The 16,041-nt window shown below is 39.5% G+C and overlaps 1 protein-coding gene across 21 annotated transcripts in view; it reads left to right on the forward strand.

Annotated features, from left to right (window-relative positions):
- The window catches only part of Kif21a (kinesin family member 21A), a 129,647-nt gene that overhangs the window by 97,623 nt on the left and 15,983 nt on the right, over positions 1-16,041 (forward strand). For 3 of the 21 annotated variants that reach the window (XM_028869233.2, XM_028869236.2, XM_028869237.2), the window contains 7 exons: positions 4,724-4,784; positions 5,579-5,633; positions 7,384-7,598; positions 10,973-11,080; positions 12,429-12,557; positions 14,729-14,767; positions 15,408-15,422. In XM_028869233.2, coding sequence (XP_028725066.1) covers positions 4,724-4,784; positions 5,579-5,633; positions 7,384-7,598; positions 10,973-11,080; positions 12,429-12,557; positions 14,729-14,767; positions 15,408-15,422 — 622 coding nt within the window. The remainder of the gene's footprint in view (positions 1-4,723; positions 4,785-5,578; positions 5,634-7,383; positions 7,599-10,972; positions 11,081-12,428; positions 12,558-14,728; positions 14,768-15,407; positions 15,423-16,041) is intronic. The other 18 variants (XM_028869234.2, XM_028869241.2, XM_028869238.2 and 15 more) reach the window with 11 other exon arrangements.

Raw genomic sequence — 16,041 nt, forward strand, 5'->3', positions numbered from 1 at the left:
TTTAGCTTTCTGTGTCTCCAACAGCTGCATGAGTCACTAATCGTCCCGTGCACTAATTGTGGCACATACCTGAAAACGTTCTATCGGTAGCCACTGTTTTTGCATGACCTTCTCTGAAACATATTCATGATAAAAACAAAAATACTAAATCTTTCATGTTAAACATTCTTGATTTTGAAATTCCTAGCTGTTTAAAGAGGTGTGCTTGAGCTAATAGTCATTTGAACTCAGTGGCAGGATTCTATACGTTTTCTGAATTCTTCCTCTTTCTTACAGGAAAACATGGAGTATGTGTTCCTTTTTATTTTTTAAATGTATCTATTAACTTTCATCCATTGTTTTAACCTCATAAATAACTTTCTTTTGTAGACAGTCTCATCATCTATTCCCTCTAAAAATAAAATTAGGGCTATATATATTTTTATAAATTAAATAAAATACGAGGACTTTATTTGGACACACTGATATTGTGGTTATAATCATAAGCATCATATTTTCAATGTAGAAGATACTGTAGAGATCATCGCACATAGTTTTTTTTTTAAAGATTTATTTACTTATTAGTTGTACAGTGTTTTCTACCTGCATGTACATCTGCATGCCAGAAGAGGGCACCAGATCTCATTACAGATGGTGAGCCACCATGTGTGTGCTGGGAATTGAACTCAGGACCTCTGGAAGAGCAGCCAGTGCCCTTAACCTCTAAGCCATCTCTCCAGCCCCTATACCATGTATTTTTGTGAAATAGTATTTCCTTGAGAGCAACTGTGTTGTATATAATATAACATATAAATAGAAACACCATTATTTGAAGATACTTGTCAAGCCATGACAAGGATAAATAAAAAAGTAATTAGGAATAATTAGGATTGACTAGAAGGCACTGTGTTCCACTCCTCAGTACCATTTCTGCCATCCACACGTTGTCCAATGGACTTGTTTTCTCCTTCCTTCCTTCCTTCTTTCCTTCCTTCCCTTCCTCATCCTTGCTTCTTCCTTTTCTGTCCCTTTCTCCACTTCCTTCTCTTTTTCCTCCTTGTTTTGCCTTTTCTCCTAGTCCTCCGCTCTGCCCCTTTTACTTCCTTTTCTCCATTTTTCCCTGTCTACGTCTTCATTGCCCCTTTCCATCTCTTCTTCCTGTTCTTGTAGTGTCTCAGCTGAACATATGCTCCATAACTTAGAAGAGAAATTATTTAATGGCATTTTGTGTAGAAAGATGTCAGCCTGCCTATTTGAGAAACAGTATAGTTTTTTCAGTTTTCTGCTTACAGAAGCAGAGAGTGCAAATGTTGTCGGTTGATAGAGCCCATCACTTATGGCAGAAAGTTTCCCTAGCGATTAGGGCTATAGTCTAAGCCAGAGGAACTGGAGGTCAACCAGGGAAGGATGACAGTAATGGACATTTCACTGGCGAGCTAGACAGTCATAGGGAATATATCTATGTGAACTTTACTCAGCTTTCTAGTTTCATCTTAAACATTGAGGCTGAGAACTGGAAATGTGGTGATATATTGTGTACCCTAATAAAGCTTGCCTGAGGATCAGAGAAGCAGAACAAGCCACAGCAACCACCTATTACCTCGCCAACTCCACAAATCCTCCGACTGAGATCCTCTGAATCTTAACCTGAAAGAGTCCCAGCTGAACTGCTTTAGTTCCTGTTTCCTCATGCCTTATATGCCTTTCTCCACCCTGCAGTCACCTCCTAGGATTAAAGGTGTGTGTGCTCCCCAGTACTGGGATTAAAGGTGTGTGTCACCATGCCTGGCTCTGTTTCCAGTGTGACTTTGAACTCACAGAGATCCAGATGGATCTCAGCCTCCCGAGTGAACAATAGGATTAAGGGTGTGTGTGTGCCACCACTGCCTGGCTCTGTGTCTAATTTAGTGGCTGGCTCTGTCCTCTGATCCTCAGGCAAGCTTTATTAGGGTACACCATATATCACCACAGGATTGATAGGTGATTGCAACCCTAATCATCTGCTCATAAGCATATGCTCTGCTGAGGGTGACATACCATGACACATTTACAACAGTTCAGTGAGGGCAGAGCCTGAAGTAAATACAAAGGGCATTGGGGTACAGAGTAGAACTACCCAAAAGAATGCCGATATTGATGAAGACTGCCTGGAGCGGATGGAATTTAAACTGATATGCAAAAAAGAGGATGAGGGGTCACACAAGCTTAGGAATGGGGAGGGACAGCTGGATTATGTACCAGCAGGTCAGTACTCTGGAGGAACAAGTCCATGGTTTATAATGATGAAACTTAATGTTAGCGGCTAAGCTAGGGCCACCACCTCTGACCACACTTATGATCTTACAGCCTTTGAGGAACATTTTTATTTTTTTACACTTATTCCTACTTTTATTGGGGGCCCCCAAGGCCCCATTATTGTACTATACCTCTATCTCTACTATAGATTTTTTTAGGAACCCCAGGGAACTCAGCGTATAGTTGTATTTGTGGTTAAGATTTCTTGAGAAAAGAATGATGAGAATGTGCAGCTGTAGTAGAAGGGAGAAGGCACAGGTGAGCCTGTAGGCCTCCAAGCTTCCTTTGCTTGTTCTCCTCGATGAGTGATCACACAGAGTGCAGGCCCTAGGAACAAGACACAGCAGTTTGAGCCAGGGAAATCTGTTAGACAGTCATCACCACCCAAGGTTATTATTGGGGCCAAGAGTGGTAAGTATATGTGCCTGACATGTACCGGATTCTAGGCACCCAAACAGAAAACACATAGTCAGCATCAGTCACGTGTTTGCAAGTCTAGACCTCGTGAGCATCCTTTATTAGTTTGTTGTTAACCAGGGATACTTTGAGAGTTAGTTTTTTGGAAGTTAGCTAAGGTGTATATAGGTTTGCAAGCCTGTGTTTCTAAAGGAAGAAGTCACAGGGTTTCTGTATTAGTTCTATTTCATATACTACTTTTTAATACAAAGATATACCTTTTATTTAAAAACTTAATAAAAAGCACAAACATTTGGTTAACTTCTAGTGTTATTAGATTGTAAAAACTCTACCCTGCCGTGGACAAGCAGGATAAGTAGGGGTTCTGCGTCTGCCTGACTTTGAGTGCTGCTTGGTGAGGAACACATCCGATGGTCTTGTAGAGTTCAGAACTGTGTGCCACCCAGACCTAGTGCTTCCCATCAGTTTCAGGTTTGAGGACATATCTAAGTTGGTGACCAACTCGGGTGGGGACCTCTTGCTCTGACCAGGTTGTTTATATGAAGTATAAATTATCTCTCTGGAAGGCATATATTCAGAAGTAGGAGTTAGGTATTTTTTTTTTAAATTAAGTTTGAACTTCTGCTTAATGTCTCAAGTTTTATTTGTTTTCACCACTGTCTGTAAGAAACATGGCAGTAAATCACATTCAACTGCAAACACCACGCAGGGAGGAGCAAACTGGAAATGGGGCGGGACAAGGCTATCAACTCACAAAGCCCACCCCCCAGTGACATTCTTCTGCCCACAAGGCTACACTACCTCACCATCCAGCTCTACCACCTGGGGACCCAAGTGTTCAAATACCCGAGTCTGTAAGAAACATTTCTCATTAAAACCCCCATCCCTTGCCATTTTTTTTATAACCCCATTTTTGTATTATTAACTACTTCAGTTATCTTAGCAACTCAGTGTTCTGTTTGAGGATTAAGTCCTCACACAGAGGACTCTTTTAGAGGAAAGGCTTTGAGATGCACATTGCCTTCAAGACCACCATTTTCCTCCCCTCTCTGTGATTCCTAGGCATGGTTTCGTTTTAGAGAATATTTCCAAACGTTACTAAACTATCACCAAGGTGTGTACTCAATGCTGAGGGAAGAGAACATTAGAAGAGAGGAAGAAATTAGTTAACTAGTGTCCATGGTGTGCTTACATAATGCAAATGTGTGAACCATACACATATGTATTTTAATTATGTCATAATATTATTTAGTTTTGTGAATGACTTTATTGTAAAACATGAGTTTAAAAGGCTGCATGTGGTAGAGGCTGGCTGACAGTTAAGTAGTTTATGTTTTGTAGCTGTTTTAGCTACTGATTTCCTAGCTTTGTGTTCCGTGTCCTTGTTTTTTAGCCTGCTACGGTTTTCCTGATGTGGCAGTTCTCACTCAGAGTAGTTTGCAGAACCGTTGCATGCACACTTACTGTTGTCTCTGTCTTCCGTGTACCTGTGAATGAGATGCATGTTATTGTGTGACATCTGCATATCTTCATATATAGTCTCTCTACTTGAAACTTTAAAGGGGGGAAGTATTGTACTAAGCTCACATAACTGGTACAGTGTTAGAATGTTTATATGCTCAGAGTGCTAGTGATTGGCCAAGAGAACCGATGGGAGCGCGTGCAGGGAGCTCCCGTTTTTAATCAGTGAGCTTGTGTGTTTGATTAGGACTGATATTTAAAAAGTATTAATGTAAAGGTGTGTACTCAGATAAATATATAATCTAATTCCCATTCTCTGAATACCGCTTCGCTCTTTTCCATCTTTCGCCATTCAAACTCATGATTTTCCTGTATTGAACACATTTCTCCTCACCCTAGCACATGCAACTAAAGGCGCTTCTTAGAAGTGTTTTCCTACAATCTGTTTTGAATCAGGAATCCAAACCAAAGTGCCCGTGTTGAGATGCTGAGCTGAAGTGCATATGTTTAGCCTAGGGATTAGGTCCCCATGAGACCTGTACAACACTTGCATTTTTCACTTTTTTTGTAGAAAATGAAGAGGACAGTAGTGATGAGGATGCACCTTTACACAGCCCGGGGTCAGAGGGAAGGTAAGCGCTGCAGAGGTCATCACACCTGACTTACTTCTATAACGTTTTCTTTTAAGGTTTTTTTTTTTTCCCCATTTTAATTATAGGTGTTTGTGCATGTCTGTGGAGATTTGTGCACATGATGTAGGAGCCTACAGAGGTCAGAAAAGGGTACTGGACCCCCTGAAGCTGGAGCTACAGGCAGCTGTGAGCCACTCACTGCGGTGCTGGGAACCAACAAAAACCAGGGTTTTTGTCAGAACAGAAAGTGTTCTTAACCACTGAGTCGTCTCTCCAGCCCATCATATAAGATTGTTAAAACGTGACTCTTACTGCAGTAAGCAATTATCTTTTTTTTTAATTTTTTTTATTTTTTTATTTTTTTATTTTTTCCGAGACAGGGTTTCTCTGTGTAGCTTTGCACCTTTCCTGGATCTCGCTCTCTAGACCAGGCTGGCCTCGAACTCACAGAGATCCGCCTGCCTCTGCCTACCGAGTGCTGGGATTAAAGGCATGCGCCACCACCGTCTGGCAGCAATTATCTTAAAATAGAAATAATTTTGAAATTTATTGTTGGTGATAGCTCCAGGAGCATTAATATGACAGCCAAAGTCGTGCCCGTCATAAATTTTAAAATACAATATTTAAGGAAGAAAAATGGATTAATTTTTAATAAATCCATCTGAATTTTAAATGTTGCCTTTCTGTGTTTTCCATAGAAGTGATTTTTTTTCATAGTTGTGAACATAAAGGGCACACAATGCCGTATAGTGATTTTGAATTTAATATCACCATTGATCCTTGTTTATATGCAGCACACTGTCTTCAGACCTCATGAAACTTTGTGGCGAAGTGAAACCGAAGAACAAGGTGAGGAAAATCACCGGAAAATACCGGGCAAACATTTTCCCGTCGCTCTCCATCTAAAGCAAACTGTTGATAGGCCTCAAACTCGGCTGTTAGAGTGGCAGGAGGAATGGTTTGCCACAAATTTTCTCGTTTGTAAGGAATTTATGTTATATTCTCTGTAAGTCATAATTGGAGAAATAACTTCTCAGTTGAAACTTCAGCTTGACTAAGTTTTTAGGTTATTTCTACTTGATAAAATGCAGAGCAGAAGCCGAGTCTTAAACAATTGGTTCGTTAAGTAGTAGACTCTACAACTGTGTGTGGGATTAGTCATTGAATTTGACAGGATTGGTGAAATTCTAGCACTTTTTAAAAATCATTCCTTACTTGTTAAGTATTCTGAGATTATTTAAAATAAAAATTTAGGGAGAGGAAGTTAGGAGCTGTGTCCTGTCTCAGCAATAAACACCATTAACTGTTGGTCTTTTTTCTTTTTTTTTTTTGAAGGACTATGGACCCAAGGCTATTAGATCCTCCATTTTGTCCCCTATGATTAGTCTTAAATATGGATTTTTAGAGTAGAATTTCTTTATTTTTAAAAGTACTTGTAAGGCTAATGAAAATACAGCTCTAGATTCTTGTATGATCTTGGAGTACTAGCTTTTTGGTACATAGTTTGTATCTTGCACTCAGTGATCAAACAAGCTACCAAAACTCAGAACATTTTTCTTGTGGTTCGGGTCCAGTGAAAGCAGAGAGAATCTCATAGGGTTTCATCTTCTCAGTCTGTGAAAGCCTACTTTGTGAAGCCTAGTTGAGAAGCCCAGGAGACGTGGGGAGTAATGGCGGCAGAGTGATCTGAAACCACCCTCTGTGGTCGTGAATTTGCAAGGGCAAAGAGCGCTCTACCCTACTACCTTTGCCATGAGAAGAATTGAGAGGGCAAAGAGTGTCCACAGGGCTTTCTCATTTCAAAATAACCAAAGCTTTTCTTCTGCTTGCTACTCTTGAACTGAAAAGATGAGATGAGGTCTCATCTCCTTTCCATTCTTTGAATAATGAAGTCATTTTGTGATTTTAATAAGTACTGTGTTAACAACATAGAATAAAGAGTTGAAAACGAGCGAGTGTATTATCCAGGGGGCACAGTAAACTCATAATTTAGGATATAAGAAGAAAAAAACCACTAAAAATAAAAATGAAAAATTTGTATTAGCAAAGTATTGAAAGATAAGCAACATTAGAGTCTGATTGAACTTTATTGCAATGGTTTTTCCTTTGGCTTCATTCCTTTCCACATCCTTCCTTCAGTTCCTTAGCTTTTCTCTCTCTCTTTTAAAAGCAGTTACATGTTGAGGCAGCTGGTCACCTGTGGCTGGACAGCACAGTGACGTTAGTGGCCTTTGACTCGCCTTTGGCTGACTAGGCCACCTCTATTTGTGTTACCACGGAGAGACGTGTAGCATCCCTGTGTTTTCACATCCTCACTTGTGAATAAGCTACCTCTCCACTGCGGACGTCACCAACATTTAGAACTGCCCCTGGCACATATGTGCAATCCAAAGGCTGGCCATTATTGTGGCCTTGAAAGGTCTTATCTGGCTGTAACGCTGCCTTGTCATTATCACACATGTTGCCTGCAAAGAAAAGGTGTGCTAAATGTTTTTTTATCTATTTCAGACTCATTAAAGAAAAAAAAAATCTCTGTTCCCAAATCAAGTTCTGTGCAAACGTTCGCTCCTGATTGCTTCTCTTTCCGTTCTCTAACTAGGCCCGAAGGAGAACCACCACTCAGATGGAGTTGCTGTACGCAGATAGCAGTGACCTAGCCTCAGACACTAGTGCAGGAGATGCCTCCTTGCCGGGCGCTCTGACACCTGTGGCAGAAGGGCAAGAGATTGGAATGAACACAGAGACAAGTGGTACTTCCGCTAGGGACAAAGAGCTTCTTCCCCCATCTGGCTTACCTTCTAAGATAGGCAGCATGTAAGTCTGACCCGGCTATACTAACTCCCTTTCTTTTGGCTTTTTGTTTTGTTTATTAATATGCATGTTTCTAATCTCTTATTTCTATTCAAAAAATAGACAGTCAGTCTCTTGTTTTCAAAGCAATTTCTGTTAGGTATTTTTGGCCCTAATTTTTGTTTGTGTGTGTATAATTTGTGTGTGTGTATATATGTGTGTGTGTGTGTGTGTGTGTGTGTGTGTGTGTGTGTGTGTGTGTTCTTCTGTATGGGAGGGGCCTCTAAAGTTGATATTAGGTGTCACTCTCAGTCACTCTGAACATACATATTGAGGTCTGGTTCTTCACTGAACCCAGAGGTCACTCTCTAGGCCAGCTAGCTTGCTCCTGGAATTCCCTTTTTCTTCCTGTACTGGGCTGGGATTACAGGAGAGCTGTTTTATATGTATGTTCTAGGCATCCAAACTCTGTCATGTTTACACAGTAAATGCTTTCCCCAGTAAGGAAGCTCGTCAGCCTAACTCTAGTGATCTGGAAAATCAAAATAATTTATGATTCAGTGTTATTTTTTAACTTTAATCTCTAAATTTTAGGATCATTCTAAGGGCTCATCATTTTCTGAGTAATAGTTATAGGCACAGTATATATAGAAACATTAGGTTAAAATTACACAAATAAAATAATTATATGTCAACAGAAGCTTTTAAGATTCAAGTTTACTCCAGATTATCTAGGGTCTAGTTCTAATAACCCGGTAAGATAATAAATCATTGCTGACTCCTTTAAGGAAAAAAACTAAAACTAATTATAAACTTTGTGCACTTCAGGATTTCCTATTTTAGTTTAGATGTTTTGAGACAGGGTCTCACTATGTAGCCCTGGATGGCATGAAATTTGCTATGTAGACCAGGCTGCCCTCTGGCTCCCAAGTGCTGAGATTAAAGATGTGCACAACCAATTCCACCTTCACTAACCCCTTCCCTTGAAGTCATTGTGTGTCTGGGGCGAATGTCAGTACAAGGCATTTTTTATTGTCAACGAGGATTTGAAGAAAATCTCTCTTGAAAACCAGCTGTAACAGCAAAGCTCTTCTATTAAAACAAGTGCTGAAAAGCAGTTTTCATTTTTCAATTTGAGAACAAAGAGAGACTTCCTTGCACTGGATAGTATCCTGAATACTTTCCTCATTTTTGCTAGGGTTGTGTGTGCAGGGGTGTGTGGTTTGATAGTTACATTAAAATTAGGACTTTATCTTTCTTTTAAACATTACATTTTCTTTTAGATTTTTATTTATTATTTATGGGTATAAATGTTTTGCATGTGTGTGCCTCATGCCTGTGGAGGTCAGAAGATGGTGTCTGATACTCTGGAATTGGAGTTATAAAGACAGCTGTCAACCACCAGTGGGTGCTGGGAATTGAACCTGGGTCCTTTAAAAGAGCAGAACCATTTCTCCAGCCCCTCACTTGGAAGGATTTTTAATGATGCTTTTGCAAACTAACTCTCACATATAATCTAGCAAATGGTTTCTGATATGAATACATCTATACGAGAATTATTGCTCCTATAGCAGCTTGCAATAAATGACTCTACAGATAAAACCCAAGTAATAAACTTGCTACCTCTATCTGTTTTCCATAACAGTCTTCATTTCATGAAGGCATTTCCATGATTTTCTATTTATCAGTCCCATCTACCTTTAGTTGCAAAATTAATTTTCATGATAGAATTTTCTTGCATGTGCTTAAGAAGCTTATGTAATTAATATTGGATGCTGCTAACCAGTGTAGCCATGGCTTCAGTGCTGTGATAGGATGAGGGCAGAAGAGAAGCTTTTAATCAAGGCTGTGACGCAGAGAAGGGACCCTTAGGGACTTGCATGTGTTCAGCATTTAGTCTGCTTTATGGCAGGCACTTTAGGAACTTCAAGACTAAATCTGTGGCCTGGAATCCACATTCAGGTAATCTATCTATTTACAAATGTATCCTTTATGACATATTATAGAAAGTGTCTTTTAGACTTTGCCTCTTCATACGATTTGCCCCTAAGTTTTCATGAACTTAGAGGGCTGCATTGATAATTCCTTGCACATTCTTTTCCTTTTCTTGTTTGAAGCAGTCTCATGGAGCCTAGGCTGGCATCAAACTCATTGGGTAGTTAAGGCTAATGCTTCCACCTCCCAAGTGCTAAGATTCCGTACCTATATCACCCTATCAGGCCCTGGTTCTTACAGATTTAAGGTTTGTGCTTGGCACAGGAGAGTACCTGTAGCTACTATTATTGCACCACTTTCATTTCCTTATCATGTATACAGTGCAGAATTGATGAAATATGATTTCTTCTGGCACATGAAAGTCAATAATATTTAGTTTTCACTTTTGAATATCAGCTATGCAAACCCATTCCATATTTTTTAATCAGTGTAACTTGCTGAGAACAATAATATTCATCATTGCATTCACAAAACTTATAGTGTTTAAGTTTTAATTATTCATCAGCTACTTCATTTTTTTTTGTTTTATAAATATTTCTGAAATGGGGTCTTATTCACTGTACCCCAAGCTGGCTTGAAAAATCACTGTGTAGCCCAGGACCCAGAAATATAACTTCCTGTTTCCATTGAACCTTGTATCTCAAGAATAATTGAGAAGTAGGAAACTGGAGAAAATAAATAATTTAAAATAGTTCTCAAGATGGTAAGGTCTGCTGCTTTACCTATAACGTGAGTGGTTTGCTTTAAACTTTAAGTTACATGACTTTAAATTTGGCTTGCCTCGTGGATGTGGACTTCAGGTTTACTAAAACATCCTGTCCCTTGGTCTCTTAGTGCTGGGATTAATGACTTGAGCTACCACACCTAGCTTTTACTATTCAAAGTTAATAACAAGAATATTTTATTACTAAAATATACGAACTGACTAATTGATGTCTAAATCTAGTTCAGTGAAAATAATTCTTATTATTGGTTTTGTGTTATTACTTACATTGCTACTTTATAACCACATTTCAATGTTTACTTATTAAATTGTATTACTTCTCATATTCAGAGATAATTTTCCCTCAGATCAAACAATTTCCAATGAAATTTGTATACTCAAAATATTTATTTTGTTTATTTGGCAGTTTACTTATGTTTACATTAAAAGATAATAGACTTGCATATAATCAATAAAATTGTAACTTAAAAATTTGTGATTATTAGGCTTCTATCAACTAAAAATAAGTCATGTATCATTTTCCTATCTTACTTTTATTTTTTTTCCCCAAAATAAATTTGGAACTTTTAGAGTGGCTGTCGAAGCTTTTAAATTTAAAAAAAATATTAAAAATAAGACTGATAAATAAATAAATAAATAAATAAATAATAAAAGTAATGAAAGCCCTTTCCTATTTTAGTTCCAGACAGTCTTCTCTATCAGAAAAAAAAATGCCAGAGCCTTCCCCTGTAACAAGGAGGAAGGCCTATGAGAAAGCAGACAAGCCAAAGGCCAAGGAGCAGAAACAGTAAGTTCCGAATGCTCTTTATCTACTCAGTGCCTTCAAGGTCCTCTGCAGCCGATGCTGATGGGCAGCCGCACAGTGCTATTTGCTTCTGACTGGTTTCTCAGACAATTAAGTGAGCTACTGGCTTGACTACGTGGTCTTCTGGCTTCATGGTCTCTCTCACTCACGTTTCATACACTTGAGCTCTTGTCTCCCTGTTCATGTCACTGACGTTTTCCCAGTTATTTTCATAATATGCCTGAAAGAGTTACTATGCATTTGGACCAAAAGTCATCAAGCTTATATTTCAAATGGTCTTCTATGAAAACTCAGAACTAATTTTGCCTGTCCTCAGAAACGGATTTGACTATCTTCTCTCCCCCGCCATCCTTGAGTGGCCCCAGACTCGGTACTAATTATATGGTGTGGCACGTGGGTCATTTTCTTGCTTCTCACATTTGGATTGTTGATACCGTTCTCAATCCTTTCTTGAATGATTTACGAGGGTTTAAGTAACAGTGCAGAGTGTCGTCTGCTGATCCTCTTACCCAGGTGCTTATGAACTGCACCACCCCAACACGCAGAAGCTAATAAGTAAATCATTATGTGCAAGTACCCCAACTTCCGCCGCCACCCTGCTTCCTCATTTCCACAAAATGCCATATGGGGCAGGTGGTGGGCCCGTGGCGGGGAACGACTGTGCCCATCTGCATTTCAGTATCAGTAAACATTAGTGTAGTCTTCAACATAAAGACACATTCACGTGTTTTCTGTCCCTTAGCCGACAGCCGCAGACCACACACACGCTCTCTTCCCTTGTGCGAAGAAGTAACTCACACATTTTCTTACGCTGGCCATCAGTGGAGCTGACTTAATTGGCACACTCGCTATCCTTCTGTTCATCCTTGCTTTTTATACTTTTAAAGAAGTAACCTGCCTTTTTAAAAATTGAATCCGGTGTCTCAGGAGCCATGGAGACAGGGCAGACTAGAGAAAATCATTTCAAAGTCAACTGATAAGGCAAATTGCTCCTGAGAACTTTGGGCCTGCTTCCTCACCCGTAAAGTGAGCGATCGCTCTCAAGTCTATCTAGATTTGTAATTAAGTTGGGCTTGCCTTGTAGATGTGGATTTTGGATCTCCCTAGGCAGACTCATTTTCTACAATGCGGTCATGTGGCCAGTGTGACAAAATCCAGTAAAATAATTTTCTAAATTGTTCAGAAATCATGATCTAAAAAAAAAAAAAAAAAGAGAGAGGAAGAAAAGGTGTCCTCTAATAAAAAGCTTTTTAAACAGCATGTTTCTAGAACCTTCCTAACAAAGCGTAACCAACTAAAGCCACCTGTTTAATGTTCTTTTTTCTCGTAGCTCGGATTCTGGTGCTTCCGAGGCTAGTCTCTCACCTCCTTCCTCCCCACCAAGCCGGCCCCGTAACGAACTGAACGTGTTTAATCGTCTTACTGTTTCTCAGGGGAACACGTCAGTTCAGCAGGATAAGTAAGTCGTGGAAGAGAGCCCAGGTCTCTCACCCAGGACTCCGCACCTCCCACGGCAGTCTGTGCGGACCTTCCGCCCTCGCTGTCTGGGAGGTGGAGTCTGAAGAGTAAACTCTTGCCATATTTTTGTATTTTTAAACAGAAAGGAACCATGTAGCCAAACTTAAGAGATTATTTTCCTGCTGAACACTGCTCCCTGCCATAACTGCACACAGCTCTGCTTCCAGTTCCTATCTTGCCTACTCTGGTACAAGTAAATTAGAATTAAAAAAAAAAAATCATTGAGCATCTGATGTTAAAACTTCTCTGGATTTCTCAGCTTCCATCAACTCACAAAAGCCTCTCACCATGACAGGAATATATTGACATGTGGCGAATGTTTTACTGTTGGTAGATATGACAGCTTACAAAGACCACGTGCTCCTGTCCCTTGGTGGTTCTAGATAACTCTACCACACATTTCAGCAATGGTGTCGCTGGAATAAAATACCACCCTTATGGGTCGGGGATGTGTGACTGGAAGGGAGTTGAGGGGAGAGGCTAGGATGTGGAAAACAGAATTTTTACTAACTTAGAAGTGAAAAAGTATCCCCTATGTTGATCCAGGATCTTTCCTCTAAAAATCCAGTATTTATATGGCTGTCCTAATGCAGTTATGAGCCCTGGCTTGTCTGCTTGGAGTTTGAACGAGACCTTTGTGAGCGCATGCACTTGGCATTCCTCCTCCTAGCCACAGCTGTCAGGTTCCTATGCTGTTCTTTCCCCGCATGTACCGTGTCTGAAATTTATAGGATGCCATTTAAAAGATCTGTCTAGTACACTTAGATTGTGTTAAATGGCTCTATAAATATAATTACACTCATCATTTGGAAATCATTTTTAATCTGCTTAATTCCTACATCAGCTATTTATATATTCTTTGTTTTTGATATATTCGGTAGATGACATGCTCTTTAAATTGATATAGAAAGGTAAATGTGCTATTAAACAAAACAGCCCTTCATGTTCTTAAGGTGTTCCATCACCTGAGGAAGGTAGGACACTCCTAATATATCGCAGAAGTCCATTTTCACTAGTACGTGAACAGTTGCTAAGCTTTGTTTACCTTGTGCTCACAGGAGTTATCAACTTATCTGTCACAAGGTGGGTGTGGTGGCTCACAAGTGTAACCCAGCACTTAAGACACTGAAGTAGGAAGGGACCACTGTGTGTTCAAGGCCAGGCTGGGCTACAGAGTGAGTTTCCGAACAGTCTGAGCTACAGGTTAAGAACCTGTCAGTCTTAATCATCTTGATAATCTCATCAGAGTTTACTATATATCTTACTAATATAAACTACACTATATAGTTTACTAATATATTTTGTGTACTGCACTAATTTTTACTATTATGATCCTCATAAGCAATCTGTTGAGTCAACTGTATTTGTACTTTGAAAACCTTCCTCTCCTTTTGTTTTTCTTTCTTTGGGGCCCTGTTTTAAAACTGTCATATTCCATCTGTAATATGGAGGCCTCACAGTTCGGTTCTTCTCATATTTCATGCCACCATTACCTTCCCCTTTCTCCCCTGGAAGGCTACACCATCTAAGTTCCTAACAGCCGAACTCACTGCAGACAGAGGGAACAGAGGACAGGGCTGATTGTGTCTTGCCTGACTAGTTATTTCTGAGGGGCCACTTCATCAGAAGAACTCTCTGCTTTTGAAATGAGTTAAAACTATGGGGTTTTAAACATTTGATTGATTTACTTTCCATGCAAATATAGAATGCATTTGTCAAACTTTCACATTAGAACTTACCTACAATTGTAACTATCAAGGTGAATTCATGCATAGTTACTAGAAAGGGGATTTTTTTTTTTTTCCAGATAGCATAAAATTAAGCCTGGTAGTGATGTAGCTCAGGTACTTGATAATTTTCCTTGCCAGGGCCTGAGTTTTAGAGGCGAAGGTAGAGTCAATGGGTCAATAATAGGTACATAATTTTTACCCCCTAAACTTGGTAGAAAACTAAGAGTCTAATTTTTTTGTCAAAACTTGCAAACAGAAAAGCCTAGAGTACAAAGGGAGTGTTTACAAGATTCTGTGATCCACACTGTCGATTTTCAGTCTGATGTCTTTACCTGTTTTGATATCTGTTCTTCTGCTCACGCCTCCACCTCTTTCGCTGTAGGTCTGATGAAAGTGACTCCTCTTTGTCGGAGGTGCACAGGTACTCTCTTCCTCTCTCTCCTACGTTCTTTCCTTCCACTGACCTCCTAAATGCCTCCTAGAAATCCTAAGCAAACCTCGTTTTTTAATTGCATGTGTAACTTGTTGTAAGCCGTGTAAGTGAACTAATATTTTGAAACATTAATTTTAACATATCTTGTGAGTATATTTTGTAAGTAGTAGCAAACATTTTTGATGAAAACTTAGAAAACTTTGTTGCTGCCTGTAATCTTATTTTTGTCTGCAAAAGATAGTTATGTTTCACCAATGCCCATGTTAGGAGAGCTTGACCTCAGGGTTAAGCATTTCTGCTCTGCCTCGAAGTCTAGGAGTTACATAGATACCTTTTCTTGTTGGTTTAGCATTTTGAAGTAAAAAGTTTATTTCATAACAGCATACTAGACTATAAAAAGGATACTATCATGACAAAATTAGAACAAAAAGTAGAAAGTAAAGGAATCTTTAATTTTTTTAAACTGATAAATGGAGTTTTAAAAATAATAGCGTTACATTTTTTTTCTTGTTACAGATTTGGGGAAGGGCTTAATATTTTTTTCTTTCTCTCTTTTCCCTCTTTCCACACTTACCTGTTTGTCTCTTCTCCGTTTTCCCTTTTTTGTGGCCATTTTTCTGAACATCAGCAGATCCTCCAGAAGGTAGGCAGGGGAAGGGAGAAGAGATCAATCTCACAGTATTATGACTTTACTGGTCTGCATGGGACAAAATAAGTCTTTTTTTCCCTCCATTCAGATCAGCTTTATTGTACAAATTTGCATAATTTAATGTAACTTGAAGGCCTTCTTTATATTTCAGAATGTGAACAGATTAATTAGAATACAATACTGATACCTTATGTGTATGCTTTCGGTACCCATATTTCTTGGTCATCTTTAGTGGTAGGGTAATTATATAAAATATTAACAACTCTAGGATGCTGAATGCTTTAGAACACTTTAATTACCTAGTGAATACTTAATGTTTTTAATTTTTAAAACACAATAGAATAGTCTGGGGAGATGTCTCAGAGGGTAGAGTGTTTCATGTAGATGCCTAGAGACTAGTGTCTGGATCCTGTGTAATGCCTGGGCAGGTGGGGAGGACTGTGCCTGGGCAAGTGGGGAGCACTATGCCTGGGCAGGTGCGGAGGACTGTGCCTGGCCAGCACCGAGGAAGCAGTAACAAAGAACACTTGAGGCAAGGTGGCCTGCTAGACTAGCTGAGATTTTGGTGAGAGACCTGCCTCAACATACAAGGCAGAACCTGGCCTGGGAAGAC

Source organism: Peromyscus leucopus, chromosome 20 (assembly GCF_004664715.2).
Source record: "Peromyscus leucopus breed LL Stock chromosome 20, UCI_PerLeu_2.1, whole genome shotgun sequence".
NCBI classification, from domain to species: domain Eukaryota; kingdom Metazoa; phylum Chordata; class Mammalia; order Rodentia; family Cricetidae; genus Peromyscus; species Peromyscus leucopus.